Here is a 16,235-nt window from a genome sequence, read left to right on the forward strand (position 1 = left end):
GTCCTCCCCTCTAGCTTCCATCTTGTTCCGGTACATGTGCACCTGGAATACTGATTTTACTTAACATATTGAACAAAATCTCTGCTTTATTAAAGCATGATGTCACTGACCTCAATCCACAAAACTAACCTGGAATCTCAATGACAGGACAGCCATCAAAATAATCTGAAAACAGATCTGCATTGACTGTGGCACTCATCAAGATGACCTTGAGGTCAGGTCGAGAGGGCAAAAGGTCACGTAGCACCATCATGAGGAAATCACTGCAACACACCAACAGAAATAACCACATCATAACGAAAGCAGTTTTTATTTTTTTTTAGTTTGTGTATAGTGAGAACTTCTGGAAACTGAAACCCTAAAACCTTAAACAATGCAGTGGTAGCTGAATATTACCATCTAGTTTTGAGAAATGTTCTCTGGCAATTTTAAGATGCTAAGTCTTCTTCTCTTTTGAGGAACATATTTCTGAGTTGGTTATAGCCTAACACATATAGAGAAGACATCAATTGTATTTCTGTTCACAAAAGAACATGCCAGTTACTAAAATATACAGCTCTTCTGATTATGAATACATTTGTTTTCCACAGTGTATGACAGAGAATTTCCACCACTACAGAGGCGTAGCTCAGCTGCAGTTCAGTTCCAAACCAAGAATCTTGCATACCATTTCAGCAGCAAACATGTAGTTCTTCAGTGGCCAATGCTGAAAGAGCTATTCCACTTCCAAAAGAATTCCAAAAACAAATTTTTCGCATCAAACTTCAAACAGTAACAAAGCTGTATCACAGACAGTAGCAGTTTGATGTTACCTTTCCTCTGATCTCTCATGGACCTCATCAATGATAATGTGGGAGACGCCCTCTAGAGTTGGATCACCCTCTAAACGTCGCAGGATTATCCCTGTCGTACAAAACAACAGCCTGGTCTTGGCTGACTGCAAACCACAAACAAAGAGCAGTATCAAATACATGTACTTGTAGATCCTTACTCTATACACGCTTTATATAGCACATGTATACTTTTGAATTTAGCCCTTCACTGACTAAATACAATAGGATTCAGCTGACCTAATCAATTAAGTTTAAATATTTGCAAGTGTACTACTACTACTACTATGACAAAAAAACAAAGCCACCATAACACATAGTTATGTTAGTACTAACTTTCTGGTGCAGGGAAAATATCCCTCCTATTTTGTTTGGCTTGTTTCAAACTGCCTTATTGGTGAGAACAGGCTAACTGATGAAATACTCTGTATCATGACAATGTCAACATTTCACACAGTCTGATCTTTATACCTCAAGTTTGTTCACTAAAGATGGCCTGAACAATTCTGTACAGTCTACAGTTGTAACTTTATCAAGGTAATATTACTTTACTGGCACATGTCTATTATTTGGAAACTTTCTGAATATACTACAAATACATCTACGTGTTTCAAAAAAGTACATTTCTTTTTACGACATGGTTATGGACATCATTCTTGTGATGTAATGCACACTAACACATACATCTGACATGTAAATATTTGGTTTCAAGCAAGAAAGAAAAGCTTGTGATATTACAAATGTGCAACAATATCAATGTAGTCCATCAAGTCCATCTCAGAATTCAAAATTTCGGGTGAATTCTATTCAAGAAAGACTTAAACAAGGCGTTCAGAGAATCCCACCAGGTCGCCTGCTATACAGTCAACCAGAATAAATCAGAATAAAGAACAAAGATAAACACTGTAAAGTGTTGTGGCATTAAAGACGTCATTGTGGGGAGTTTGTGCACAAAACTGAGGCAATAGTCTGTGATATGCAAATTTTGAATTGCATTTTTGAAATCCATGAACAATTCCAAAGCTGTGAATGGCTGAGCAAATGCTGAGCTATGGTAGTAAAAAAACTTCATTGTGGGGTGTTCGAGTACAAACTCGCTGAACTGGTCTTAGATGTGCAAATCGCTTCCCAGGATTTTCCCTCTGATTGGCTGAGCAAATAATCGGCTGATAAAGTCACTGTCTGCATGGATGGTTTAACATTCCATCACAGTACTGGAAGGCACATGCATCGGCCAGTGTCATAGGCTCCTAGTACTAGTGCAGATGAGGAAAGCTTTCTACAAATACTGTGTATACCAGATAAATGGATATACACCAAGGTAAATTCTTACACTCTACAAATCTGGTAAAATAGCTAGAGACACAAAAAGCTTATCTAGACAACTGATTGCATAAGAAAGTGTAGTCCTACAAGAAAGGCTTGTGGAAAACCGTGTTTACAGAAAACAGAATTAAGTCAACCTGAATGTGTGTCGACAAAATAGGAAAATGGTAAAATCGCCAGAGGAACCCAATACCCTTCTTATTCTCCTACATGTAGGTAGGCATGCACATAAAAATTGTAGCCCTACATGAAATTTTTCTTGATTATAAAAATGGTAAAATGATGAAGTCCATACATCTCATAAGCAATAATCACAGAAAAAAGTCACAGAAAAAAGGCAGAGAAACCCTGTATACAAGAAACTGTTGCCCTGCATGGAGGCTTAATTTCCAGAGAATGTGTTTATTTCAGAAAACAAACTGAAGTTTATATAACTGGTAAATTTTCAATTAAAATCATTAAAAAACATTCACAATGCCTATAACACTAAATCCAATAAAACAGTTCAACCTTCCATCAGTATGTACACAGACAGATAATAAAAAAACACAAACAAAACTTAATTTTCTATCAGTGTGTATTGGAGATCCACGTATAACTGCCATTATACAGGATCTAAACAGAAAAATTTAACCTGCCATCTGAGAATGTGCATTTACATGCCATACCTTAAACTAGAGAGCAAAAAAAAAAGCCTAACCTTCAATCCATGTGTGATAGCCCAATATACAAGAGCTAGAGAAAACAAAAGCTTAGCTTGTCATTCAAGAATGTGCATTTACACACTATACCTTTGACAAGGGAGCAAAAAAAAGCCTAACCTTCAATTCATGTATGACAGCCCAATATACAAGAGCTATAGCTTAACCTTCCATCTGAGTATGTGCATTTACACACAATATCTTAGACTAGAGAGCTGAACAAAAAGGCTTAACCTTCAATCCATGAACGAGAGCCAATTATACATGCACAGGGGCTAAAAGAAAAGGTTTAACTTTCAATCTATGTATGAGAGTCCATTATACAGGAGCTAATGCAAATCTCCTTAATTATTCAAAATGAGTAAATCAACAAACCCTGTTCATCACCCCCACCAACCTTCATAAAGATGATATGAAAACTGTTGGAATATCTAACTCAAACAAACAACCTAATCCTGGCCAACAAAACTGAATAAAATTGCAAAGTCTAAAACCTGATAATTTGAATAAAAATGCAAACATCCTTAATTTATTCAAAATGAAAAAATGTCCAAATCATGTTAATTATTCCCACCAAGTTTCATGAAGGTGATGTGAAGATTGTGACACCAGCAGACCCAAACATAAAACCTTACTCAACTGACCCAAACAAAAAAGCTTACTCGGACACCACACCAATACTGACACCGACACCCACACCAACACTGACACCAACGCCAACACCACTTTTTCACCCACACTCACAATGCCTCATCATACTTCCTTATGGTGAACTAAAAATATATAATTCTGAAGTTATTTTAAGACAAGCATTCACTTGTGTGATGAGGTTTGGTGTCTTTTTTTTCCTTCAAGAAAATGTCAGGAAATGGCAGTTTGAGCACGTATATACCTGAACACTCTCCAGTCTGATCTGATATCCCACAATGCCCCCTGTTCTCTCTGTCCTTTCCTCAGCCACTCGGCCTGCTACTGCCACAGCTGAGATACGTCTAGGCTGAGTACAGACCAGGTTACAAAGCTGAGGCTCTCTGCTGGTCAGGTAACTATCCAAGATAAACTGAGGTACCTGAGTTGTCTTACCACATCTGTAACAGAAATCACAACTGAGACACATCTGGGCTAAGTACAGACGAAGTTACATAGCTGAGGCTCTCTGCTGGCCAGGTAACTATCCAGGATAAACTGAGGTACCTGAGTTGTCTTACCACATCTGTAACAGAAATAACAACTGAGATACATGTGGGCTGAGTACAGATGAAGTTACATAGCTGAGGCTCTCTGCTGGTCAGCTAACCATCCAGGATAAACACCTGTAACAGAAATGATAACTGAGATACATCTGGGCTGAGAACAGATGAAGTTACATAGCTGAAGCTCTCTGCTGGTCAGCTAACCATCCAGGATAAACACCTGTAACAGAAATGATAACTGACATACATCTGGGCTGAGTACGGATGAAGTTACATAGCTGAGGCTCTCTGCTGGTCAGGTAACTATCCAGAACAACACCTGTAACAGAAATGATAAATGACATACATCTGGGCTGAGTACAGCTGAAGTTACATGCCTGAGGCTCTTTGCTGGTCAGGTAACTATCTAGGATAAACACCTGTCACAGAACTGATAACTGAGATGCATCTGGGCTGAGTACGGATGAAGTTACATAGCTGAGGCTCTCTGCTGGTCAGGTAACTATCCAGAACAACACCTGTAAGAGAAATAATAGCTAAGATACGAGATTCCATGAGAAAAATAAGAGGAATAATAATAAACCTATTAAAGCTGCAACAGATAAAATCTGTTTCTCATGGGGGTATCATCGAATGTTACCATCTCCCTATTAATCATACCAACCAAGGTAAATACATGAATTCTCAACCATTCATTTTGTGTATGTTAAATGCAGCACGGTGGCTTATGCTCCATGTTTCGTATTTGAACTTTGAATATTCCAGCATTTTAATACGTCGCACATTATTCAGAGTTATCCTGATTATATCAGATTGGCCTTCTCATTTATACTGCAGATTTGCACAAGATGTATTCAAACATTACTACAATATACCGTGAATATGCAAGTAATCAATTGTGCCTAGTCATGCATGCACAATGCTTACACAATTAACTCATTAGGAACTCACCCAGTCATGCCACTGACCACCAACACCTGGTTTTTTCTGACCAACTCAAGGATTTCTTTCTTCATTGACCATGCTGGTAACTTCTGTCTCTCATCCAACATCTTCTTGTATGATGTAAATCTCTGTTAATAAAAATTATTACTGACTTAATTATTGTTTTATCGTTATTTTTTAAAATTCTATGTGACTTACATAGATGTCACTGGTCAAGTGGGAGAGTGTGAAGGAATCTGATATGAAGCCCAGGACGCTGCAATGTGCTGGATAATTCGGGGGATTCTCCCACAGAATCAGTGTTACACATTACAGGAGAACATCAAAGATTAAACTAGGGTCCTGGATAGCCCTAAGTGTAAATCTTGAATTACTTTACCTGTTTTTTCCTAAATTTGTCCTTTAGCAGCTGATCCTCCCTCAAGACCTCCCGTGGGTTCCTCCGCCGTGGTAATATATCTTTCCTGCTTGATCTTTGCACAACTACCTTTTCCGCAGGTTCAGTCTCTGCCTCTTCCTCAGTAGCTCCTCCTTCCTCTTCCACGATGTCATCTCCTTCCTCTTCATCAACAGGGTTTTCTCTTTGTCTGCCTGGGGCTAAATTGACCATCACTGATTCATTAGCGGGCTTCTTTGGATAACGAGTTATGACTGGTTCAGGAAGACTGAATGTCATCATAGGTCTGTTGCAGATGTCTCTGATAACATTTTCATCCTCCAAGCAACTGACCAATGAAAAAATAGCTGGCACCCCTGATTCTGCCAGTGACCTGGCCTCCTGGATGAGCTTATCTGTGATGCTAAGGCTGAGATGAGTGGGGAGAGAAGGGTTTGAGGATGAGAAGGCGAGGAAAGGGGGCTCATTAGGGTACTGATTACATGAGGGGAAGCGTACCTCTAGCTCATAAAAAGGTTCACCTGAGTTGGGGGTCAGGTGTGCAGTAGAGGGCAGATTTGGAACCGGGGCCTCATGCTGATAATTACATCTGGACCCCTTCTTACAGGACCCCTGTTTATAAAAAACACACACCTTTTTTTGAGAGGCCTTGGCATGAGCTGCGGCCACTTCCTCCTGACGTTTAACACTTTGCACAGAAAACAGTTTGTCTAAGGCTGGGATATCTAGTTTTATTATCCACACTCGGTTAGGGATCCTCTCCACAAAGTTTTTGTCGTAGATTGACTGTAATGCTATCATCTCATCCTCTCTCTGCTGCTTTATCTCTGCCCAGGCAGAGTCATCCTTCACCTCAGACTCCTTGACCTGTCCCACCCCATAGCTGAGGTTAAAACACTGTACCAGGAGGTATTCCAGCGCTGCTCCAATATCGCCATCCATCAAGGTCAGTGCAGATTCACACCGTTTCTTGTCAAAACCATAGCTGTGGATGAAAGTAAGTACATATGCGTTATCACATCTCCTAGTCAGGATGTCTATCTAGAAGAGAGCTATTTTCTTCTTCTTACACACTTATTGAATGGCCATAACACATACATTTTGTACACCACAAATATTTCAGAATAAGAAAGTGGGAGAACAAACCAAAAACTCACTACAAACTTTACCCCAGATACCTGTGTACAATGAGCATAGATTAATGAGACACCTTTTCCCACTCAACGGCAGATCAAGTTCATGCTGGATTTATCACTTACTCTTGTAGTAAATAAGTATTATGTTACCAGTTAGTCCACAAATCATCACGGCAAATGTTAAAACAAGAATTCAAAGAATACCAGTAGTTATAATTATATAGTGCTAAGATCTTGCGACTAAAACAACTAGAAAGGCCCAAATTGTTATACTGCCACAACTATGACTGTCAGTGGAATGCCTAAGGATTGCAAAGCAGTCACTTCATGTGTTATGGAGTTGTAAGTCATGGTGGTGGTAAAAGACACTGTGGGGAGTTACCCCACTTACCACAGAGGTCTTTGATATGTGAATCACAAACTGCATTTGGAAATCCATGTACTATTGGAGGCAATTGAAATCCAGTGAATAGCTGCTCAAAATGAGGTAAAAGATTTCCTTGGTATCTGATATGCCAATTGCTACCAATAATTGGCTATCTTTATACCAAGGGTGGCCACTGCCACCCTATGATTGGCCAAAAACTTTAACCAAACTGGACACCGACACCTCCACCGACAGTATCTGATCCCCTTCTCACAATACTTCTCCTTGCTTCGTAAAGTGAGCTAATTAACAACAGATTACACAGTTTGGAGCAGAATTACTTCATGTGGGCAAGGTTTTCGATAGTCAACTACTATAATTTCAATGCCTCACCGAACAAGTTTGTTAACAGCATATGGGTTCAAATCCGGGTTTGAGTCAGAGATCCCCTCCTGCTTGCAGTATCCATAGTACGACAGCCCCTCATCTACATCTCCGTCTCTCCAGTTGTAGGCTGCCCCACACTGTGGAGCCTCCTCCACTACCCGGTTATCATTTTCCTCCCAGTATTCCTCATCATCCTCTTCTATCTCATCATAGTCCTCATAAACTTCCTCATCACTGTAATATCGTCAGAGCATTGTCTCATTACATTCCTGAATGTAGCTTGTTAGCGTAACTATAATGTGCCTAGATGTTTGAAAGATATCTCCATACCGGTGTCATTCTTAATAATGTTCAAAAAAGAGACAAATTCTGCCTGTAGTGTAAGAGACTAACATAATACATGGAAGTTTAATTACATTAACAATTTATATGAATTTATCATAGCAATCATGCATATGAGAGTGGGTAAAACCTTGAACTTTGCCCAGTACATGACAGCCCTCCTGACTTCAAGCTGCACCTGCCATCTTACATGTATATGGGAAAAACTCTGGAGTATGGCATTAGAGGGCTACAGCAGCATCAAAAACCATCTTGTCTTAAAAGCCAGGGTAAATGACAAGGATCAAGATAGTCTCAATTGCTTTGCTAACTTGTAACACAATTGTTATGAACTGAACTACTATTGCAAGTTTCAAAGCACAATATGGAAAAAAAAGTTTTCAGTCTCTCCACTTCTGCTTGGCGTAATGTCAGAGAAGAATGCATGGCATCATCCATTGTAGCCATATATGACACTGTTTTGTTAGACGCTCTTGACGTCATGTCACCGTAACTGCCTTAATCAACGTCATATCTGCCTGATTCGACGTCACAAAGGGATGTGTTGTCGTGTCACACCAACAAAATTATACAAAATAATACTGCCAAATATTTTGTTTTTGAAGACTCTTCAGTCATGTGGGTAAATTCTTTTGAACAATCGTGTTAGTTTCTTGTAGAATTGAAGTTGTAGCACTTTAAAGAACTATAAAATTCATAAATAAATAAAGCTGTACATAACCAAACCAGCAAGAACTGTTGTCAAGCTGTGGCCCCTTTGGTTAGGGGGTGATTGCCTGAAGTGAGAATGATGCTTTTATAGCCGGGGACACACTAGACATACAGGGTTTTCATTTAGAATTGGAGTAGGAGGTCAGAGTTCAAAAATAGGCAGCTGAATTAAAAGTAATTATGCCACAATTACTACTGATTTAAATAGTAAAAATATTCAAAGTAGGCGGCTATAGGGATGGCAGTATACAGCTGTCCGTAGCCTGCTTCTTGGCCTTTTTGAACACCCTGGACATATTTTTTGCTCATACAGGCATATTTTGTGAATTTCTAAAAATCCGTCTCGTGTTGGTGCTGGCAACAGCATATTTTGCTGGTGATCTTGTCCACCCCAAAATTCGCTTGCATCAATCATGGCAGATACCAGCGAAGAAGTGTGCTGGTGATTTCACTCTGTCCGCGTAGTGTGTCCACTCCGGTGAATTTCGGTGATGGAGACGATTGAGCTGACCAATAAAACAATCCGGAATTGTGTTGACCTGTGACATTTTGTTTGTGTCACTAGGTCACATGACATAACCTACAGATAACAATCAATGGAACATTTGCCGAGTGTGTCTGCAACTATTCTGCGAATATCGTCAGCTAATTTCACTGGCGATTAAGTCCGCAAAAAAATCCATCTGTTGCGTCCCCGGTTTAAGGCAGATGAGCCAGCAAAAGCCCCTGAACATGGAGAGTTAAAAATTAAACCATACAAAATTTGTCAAACTGGAAAGAAAGACAATCAATCCAAGCTGCATTTATGAATAATACTGTAGTGGTCATCAAATTGCCAAAAAATTGCACAGTGTATTGTTAATAATAGCACTTGAATTTCACTGTCAAAGTCATCCAACTATTTCTGATAATAAAAAAATAAAAGAAATGCTTACCTGTTAACTTCTTGCTGGTCTTGGCCATGGAGGTCTCTCAACATCTCCATAACCATCTGTTGGTTTTCTGAACTCATGTGCAGTTTCTGCATGGGCACTCGCACATCAGTATCAAAGCTGTGGGTGCCGTGAGTATTTGAGCTGAAATTCACAAGTTACGCATGTTTCCATGAGCTCCTTAATCAAGATATCTCTTTTAAAGGTGGAGAAAAGATAAAAATTACATCAAATTCTGATGAAAGGGTGCAAATAGTTAGTGGTAAATGTAGTCTTCAATATTGTTTTTAATTTCTCCTGAAAGAGATGAAGACACATGAAAATAGTTTTTGTATGGTGGGTATTTAGGATCACCTCTTGGTATATACAGTATTACCTCTGTGTAATAATGTTATCAAAGAGGATGTCACACTTGCTAAATAGATATATTTGCACTAGAATTTGTTCCTTTCAGCTAACAAATGTGTTCAATCTGGATTTTGATCATGTTTATATTTTTAGTCTGTTCATAATATTATCATAATTCAGATTAAAAGCATGCATTTTGACAAGAATTTGCATTCAAATAAATGTATTAGACATGCATCACATACTTATTTAGAACATTACAGTGTTAGAACGATATATGCCAAGAGGTGGTCTTAAATACCAAAGTATAGTAATCAAAGTATTTTTGAGAGTATGAAAAGAACTTCAACTTCTATATGGTTCAAAAGTTCAAAGTAAAGATTAAAACCTAAGTTCACCTATTATTTCAATGTAAACTAAAATGCAAAAAATCATAAAGCATACTTTCTTTAAAGGTGGTTCATTCTTTTTAGTTCATGGAGAAAACTAGTGTTCATTCCTTATTTCAGTCAATTTTATGTTTATACTATAGATATGATTGTCTATGTTAGACAATGTAAAACAATGCAAGATGACATCTCACACAAACAAAAATATACCATCTCTACTACTTCATCAGTATAAACATAAAAATAGTAGAAACAAGCCTTAGAAACAATATCACTAAAAATGGATCTAGATACTGCTGTTGGAAGTTGCCACTTACCAGGCCTTAAGCAACAACTTTTTCCACCTAGCAGTCCTATCAAACTTTAGCTTTCACATTTTTGGCAGTAAAGCCAGCTTTTAACGCACCTTAGTGGAGATTTGTCATACAGTGCTCCACCTGAAATGGTAAATACTAGTTCTTACCGTTTGCTCAGGGTAAAGGGCCTCCCTCTGCCACGGGCTCTCGCTGAGTCTGACACAGCATAGTCTCCATTAAAGTACCCTTCATCGTGTTTACTGTCTGAACGCTCACCCCAGCCACCTTGACCTCCACGACCTTGACCTCCACGACCTCGTCCTCTACCACGACCTTGACCTCGTCCTCTAGCACGGCTTTGACCTCGTCCACCTCCACGACCCCTCCCTCTGGTCTGGCCTCCACCACGACCTCTGCTCTGATTGGCCCGTCCTCCACCTCTATTAGGCTGACCCTTTTTCTTTCGGACGCTCACAACGTAATCATCATCGATGTAATCCATTTTCAAACAGTTTCCCTTGGTCTATGGTAACTCAGGAAGTCTGCACTGACTGACAGTCTTCATAACTCTCTTCCTTCACTTCATGGCAGCATTTGTAACAAATAATGACAGTGAAATATGAAAATTGCTCTGCCACCTGCACCAATTTTCCTACATATTTTTTTGACGGGGAAAAAACGGAAGGAATCAATTTTTATTTGCCATAAGATGGCAATGCGCATTACTACATATGACAGTAGGCCACTTTCCACACCTTGAATCACAGTACTTATAGCATTTACATACCACTATAATGAAATTTTATTGTAAATTAAAATTTAATCCCGTTGGCTATGAGGCAGGATCTAACTTACATTTACACTTATACTTATTGAGCCCTAGGTGGCTGGCTATCTGTCCCATGCTGAAAATTTCATCAACTTTTACAACGGGAAGTTATCCTTTTTGGTATACACATATTTCCTAAGTCATCCCAACAAGAATCACTGTGTTTGAACAGTAATTCAGGTTCAAACATGTTTTCAGTTTGAACTTCGGCCGTTCAAAAATTTCTTCTCAGGTATTCTTTGTTGAAAATTAATTTTGTTTTACATAGAATTTTGATGTCAACAGTTTATCCTTCAAGGAGCCCGTACACACCTTATCTGAGGTTTGAGCATGAAACATGGCAGACGTCAGTTGCACTTTAAAATTAATTCTCAACGGTTGGATCGTGGTTGAAAGCAGATTTACTGGACCATGTTTAAACGTCTTTATTTAACTGCAGCCCTGGACGACTATGTCACGCTCTTTTATGACTGGGCCGCAAGCGTCAGAACAAATATAAAAGAGCAAAGCATGGTCATCCAAAGCTAATTTAACTGCAGATAACTTGTGGAATCATTGTGTATACGAAACATTAGGATGGTCTCGAGTTATAAAGGTTTGTGAACTTTTCCTGTTGGGTGAGATATGTCTAAGATATGGGCTATACTAGCAAGTTAGTATAGCACGTCTCGATGGGCTATATAGCTTTGACTTAATCAGTGAAATGAAAAGCATTAAGATGAAAGTGTTTACCGAGGGTCCAATTCCAACGAATCGATAACTAGAACAAGTAGCAGCAAAACTTCTTTAGGTGATTTATTTTCGTTCCTTGTTCATAGAATTGTTACATTTCTTATTCTAAAAATCTCATACCCTATGAAAATTACAAGACGCCAAGAGTAAAAATACATGCACCCGTTCAGTACGATCTGCCACGACCGCGAGCAGACGGAATTGTAAGTCCTGACAGCAGTGACGCCTGGTGGCCAAAGCCCGACTAAACAAAATTCTGTCTCTAAATAAACGTAATGTGGCCACAAATTCTTTGTTTTTCCCATTTGTTTTCACGTCAACTTTTACCACATGGGAATATCAGTCTGTGCATGCTTGAAAAAGATTGTATTCTAAACCCTGGATGGGAAGATTTGGACGCGTACTGGTAGAACTTTGAAAGTTTTGTGCTGATTTGAAGTTCACCAGGTGGCGCTGTCGAAATCTTCAAGATGGCTGAGACTCTGATTCCCCTGAACATTACAAGTCTGAAAAGAAGGTAAATCCAAGGTTACTTCGTTTTAGTTGCTTGTAGACATAGTTAAGTAGATCTACCAGAACATATGCCCATGTAAGGATAGACCATGTTTGTACTTCTACAAAACCACAGCTGGTAACGAGCGATACAAGATGTAGAACAAAGGCGTGTAGACGTCGTTCAACAACGCACGCAAGATGAATGCCTGCATATAATTTACACGTGTTTAACTGTATCATCTATGTAGGAATCATATAGACCTCTTGTAGCACTATCGTTAATTTTCTGCTTTAAGAGCGATGTGGGAGTTAGGCAATAGGCTTTGACTTACATGTACGCACATGTAGTTTCGCTGTACATGGCGCCACCGTTGCAGTCAGAAACGCCCTCTAAACATAATGCATGTTTAAGTTAGCAGCTTATTCTAGCTAGCTGGATTCTGTGTGTGTTCAATATATATATGGCCTGTAAATGTTGCTAAATGTTGCTATTGTAAAATACACGTGACATTTTTAATTTTAAAACTGATTGCATGTAAATATGATTGTTGTTGTATAGAGAAATGAACAAGGCAATCTCTTGTTGACTTGATATTTCTGACATAGATTACAGTTAGGCCTACAGATATTTGTCACATACTTCCACAAATACCCAGGCTTACAGGGACGTGTACATGGCGCTCACTGACTGACCAGTGTTGTTGTTGTATACTGTCAACTGCAGACACGTTGGGCCCTTAGCATTTAGGTAAAGGGCATTCTTGCTAGAGGGCGTTTTGACGTGATCCCTTACTTAGCATAGCATTTACAGCAAAAGGGAGATGACTTCGGGTACATCTGTAGAAGACTATTCTGAATTTGTCACTTGTCAAAGAAAAATTCGAGCGGGAGCATCCACATCGGGTCAGATTTTGTTCTTGGGCATTCTTTCACAGTGTTGTGTGGTAACATTTAATTGCAAATATGTAACTCTGATTTCAATTAGGCAACCACAAGAGTTACAATAGACTACACAAGAGTTGCTATTTCAAAATTCTGACATTTATCGTTAAACTGAGTCCATTGCAGACTTTCAAACAAACCACCGCACATCTGCGTACTCTAACTTGATGGAGCAGATCTCAGTGAAGTCCGACTCACGGTGCCCAAACTTACCTGTACTATAAATACAAGTTCTTTTTTATGCCTTTTTTGGATTGAATTAAGAAGGTTGAAGTTGTTCTTGCAGATAGCAAACAAAATATAATAGTTTGCTTGAAGATTTCAATACCAAAAACTCAGTTGTATTTCAAATGCAGAAGTCGGTCACGTGACACTTCAAGATGCCTTTGGATGGTGAGGCACTTGGTACTGCTGAAGTTCTAGCAGTCAATTTGACCACCACGCAGCGAGTTAATTTGTTTCATAGGTGAGGATAGTATTAGAGTTTCTACCATAAAATTACATACAAATGAGTAGAGGGTGTGAGTTAGGTTGCTGTAAGTGGGAAGGAGTTTAAAATCTGTGCCATGTTTTTTGAGAGGTGTTGATGGACTCGGTGTTTCGATGATTGTCACAGTTTTAAAATAGCATCTAGATGGACAACAGCGAAGCATGCTTGATTTCTTCAAATAAAAAGCAAAGTCTTCCTTCTTTACTGTCAGTGCAGTTTTACATTATGTATTTGAGAAGTTACTGTAAAGAGAAATCCCACCAGCAAACTGCTACTACCAAAGAGTTCATTTTAGGCAAATGATATTACTAAACTAAAGTGCAACTCTTCATTCACCTGAGGGTTTGATGTACCTGGGTTTCCTGCCCTCCATAATGGTCGCCACCATTGCATATGTGAAATATTCTTACAGCAGTCAAGTAAATAAATAGATAGCTTGAGTGTCTGTTGTTGTATTACATGTATTTGATTCTTAACCTTATTTCAGCATGGGTAACAGTGAACAGTTCTATAAAGAAGCCACAGAACAAACAGCCAATTTCAATACCCGGATGTCCATAGAGAGAAAAATGAGGTTACCTTTCTTGGACTCCCAGACAGGAGTTGCTCAGAACCACACAAACCTGTGGCAGCATGCTCGCTATAGGCAACCAGGTATATGCCAGTAATATCTGTGACATTTTCACTTTATTTGGGAACTGGCCGTACAACAGCTTCTTTCACGCAGTGTGTCCTGTCCTGGGAGGATTTGGGGAAACAGCAAGAATAAAATGGTTTACATGCCATTATGTGTGCGCAATGCATTTTTTTTGTAGATTTACTACATTTGGTTAGTTCTGTCCTGTAGGTTGACATGATGAAACTTGGAGTAATACTGATATACTTATATATGTTGAAACATAAGGTAAATATAAGTTTATTGGTGCAAAGACCTGTTGTATTTTGCCAATAGCATAATTTCACTAAAATAAAAAGTATTCAGAGTTATTTTGTCGTGATCAGACTTGACAGTTTATGTAAGACACACAGAGTAAATTCAGCATCAGTCTAACCTGGTTGTGCAGTGTTTTCTATGTCAGGCTTACTGGAAAGATTGTCTTTTCACTACAGTGAAAATAATGTGTTTTAACATATAGGTCAACATTTTGGGCAGCTGTACACATACCCAGCAAAGAGATGGAAAAAGAAGAAGTCATTCTTTTACTCTGACCTGAAAGTTGCGAAAGCTGGCGATATTGAGACTGGGAAGCTGGTGAGTACACATTGCATTGATGGACTCTCCTCTAACTAAAACGTTACTTTGTTCATAATGTTAGTTATCTTGCCGATGGTAATGTTTCTAAAGTGATAGATAGATCAATACCAACATTTAGCTGATCCCCTTACCTCTTCATTGCAACATACAAAGATACTGTAAATCTTCAACCTTTTCAACCTCTGAAGCACATTTTTCAGTGGAAGCTTTGCTGAAATGATTTGTTAGTTTCACAGAGGACGCAAATTTCATTAAACTTTGAAAATTATTTGTCTTCACCCCATATTTCTCTCAGAATGTCTCAAAATTTTGGATGCAGATGCGATTGAAAAGGTTGAAGAATGAGGGTACCTTGTTCAACTTTTTCACGTATCAGACCTCAACTTTTTCACATATCAGACCTCTACTTTATATGTAGTTTATCCGCACCAACAATAAACGAAATTAATATAGAGATTTTAACTTTAGTAGCTGGGCTGGCAAACTTAGAACCTCGAACAAAGTATTAATTTGGTATAAATCTAGACAGAATAATGTCTTTGAGCTCTCAGATTATGACAAAATAAACACCCTCTGTACATGCAAAGAAGCCAGTAACTATTTGAGTGTAGTGAGAGTAGAACTGGTATACTTTGTAGACCTGCATCAGATCAGTGCAGTGGAGAATCCAGCGGCAAGGTTTGAGGACACAACAGACAGCATGGACATGATGGGTGAGTCCAGCAAAGACCGCTGGTATGATGAACTGGAGAACAACAGTGAGCCCCCTGACACGGCCGAGTTTGAGGACCGACAGTCAGATATCAGCGATTACGAAGAAACTCTAGTCAAGAAGAAAAAACGCAAGGTATGGCATCTTGTCATAAGTTTTGTGTTCGGCCTAGGCAAGTTCAGAAATTTATCAGTCAGTTGGTAAGTGATTATATAATGTGTTTGTTAGTAAGCCAGATTCATACATGTGTGTAAAATTCTGGACTGGTGTTGCTGTGCTGTTCTGGTATTATGCTGTATTGGCACTTGTAGATTAGGGCCTGGTTGCTCAAAACTGGTTTAAGACTTAATGCCAGATTTAACTTTAAGAAAAGTCATCAATATAATATATTCGAACAACTGGGCCAAGGAGTTTAGGGTCCTCAAGAATTAAGCTCTTGCTGTTTCAGACTTAGACTGATTTGTCATGTACCTTCCGAAG

At 38.9% G+C, this 16,235-nt stretch overlaps 2 protein-coding genes across 3 annotated transcripts in view; one reads left to right on the plus strand and one right to left on the minus strand.

Moving 5' to 3' along the window:
- LOC135469345 (putative ATP-dependent RNA helicase DHX57) overlaps positions 1-12,196 on the minus strand; it is a 24,970-nt gene extending 12,774 nt beyond the window's left edge. The window contains exons 1-9 of one of the 2 annotated variants that reach the window (XM_064747974.1): positions 11,982-12,196; positions 10,468-10,880; positions 9,271-9,411; positions 7,289-7,516; positions 5,375-6,377; positions 5,002-5,123; positions 3,750-3,945; positions 813-937; positions 130-263 (exon numbers count right to left, since the gene is read on the minus strand). In XM_064747974.1, the coding sequence (XP_064604044.1) occupies positions 130-263; positions 813-937; positions 3,750-3,945; positions 5,002-5,123; positions 5,375-6,377; positions 7,289-7,516; positions 9,271-9,411; positions 10,468-10,802 (2,284 nt within the window). In that variant the 5' untranslated portion in view covers positions 10,803-10,880; positions 11,982-12,196. Of the gene's footprint in view, positions 1-129; positions 264-812; positions 938-3,749; positions 3,946-5,001; positions 5,124-5,374; positions 6,378-7,288; positions 7,517-9,270; positions 9,412-10,467; positions 10,881-11,861 lie in introns of both variants that reach the window. The other variant, XM_064747973.1, reaches the window with a different exon arrangement.
- The window catches only part of LOC135469346 (zinc finger protein ubi-d4 B-like), a 17,047-nt gene continuing 13,004 nt past the window's right edge, over positions 12,193-16,235 (plus strand). Inside the window, exons 1-4 of the mRNA XM_064747975.1 lie at positions 12,193-12,378; positions 14,276-14,442; positions 14,925-15,044; positions 15,682-15,890. Of these exons, the coding sequence (XP_064604045.1) occupies positions 12,332-12,378; positions 14,276-14,442; positions 14,925-15,044; positions 15,682-15,890 (543 nt within the window). The 5' untranslated portion in view covers positions 12,193-12,331. The remainder of the gene's footprint in view (positions 12,379-14,275; positions 14,443-14,924; positions 15,045-15,681; positions 15,891-16,235) is intronic.

The sequence above is a fragment of the Liolophura sinensis genome, chromosome 6 (assembly GCF_032854445.1).
Source record: "Liolophura sinensis isolate JHLJ2023 chromosome 6, CUHK_Ljap_v2, whole genome shotgun sequence".
NCBI classification, from domain to species: domain Eukaryota; kingdom Metazoa; phylum Mollusca; class Polyplacophora; order Chitonida; family Chitonidae; genus Liolophura; species Liolophura sinensis.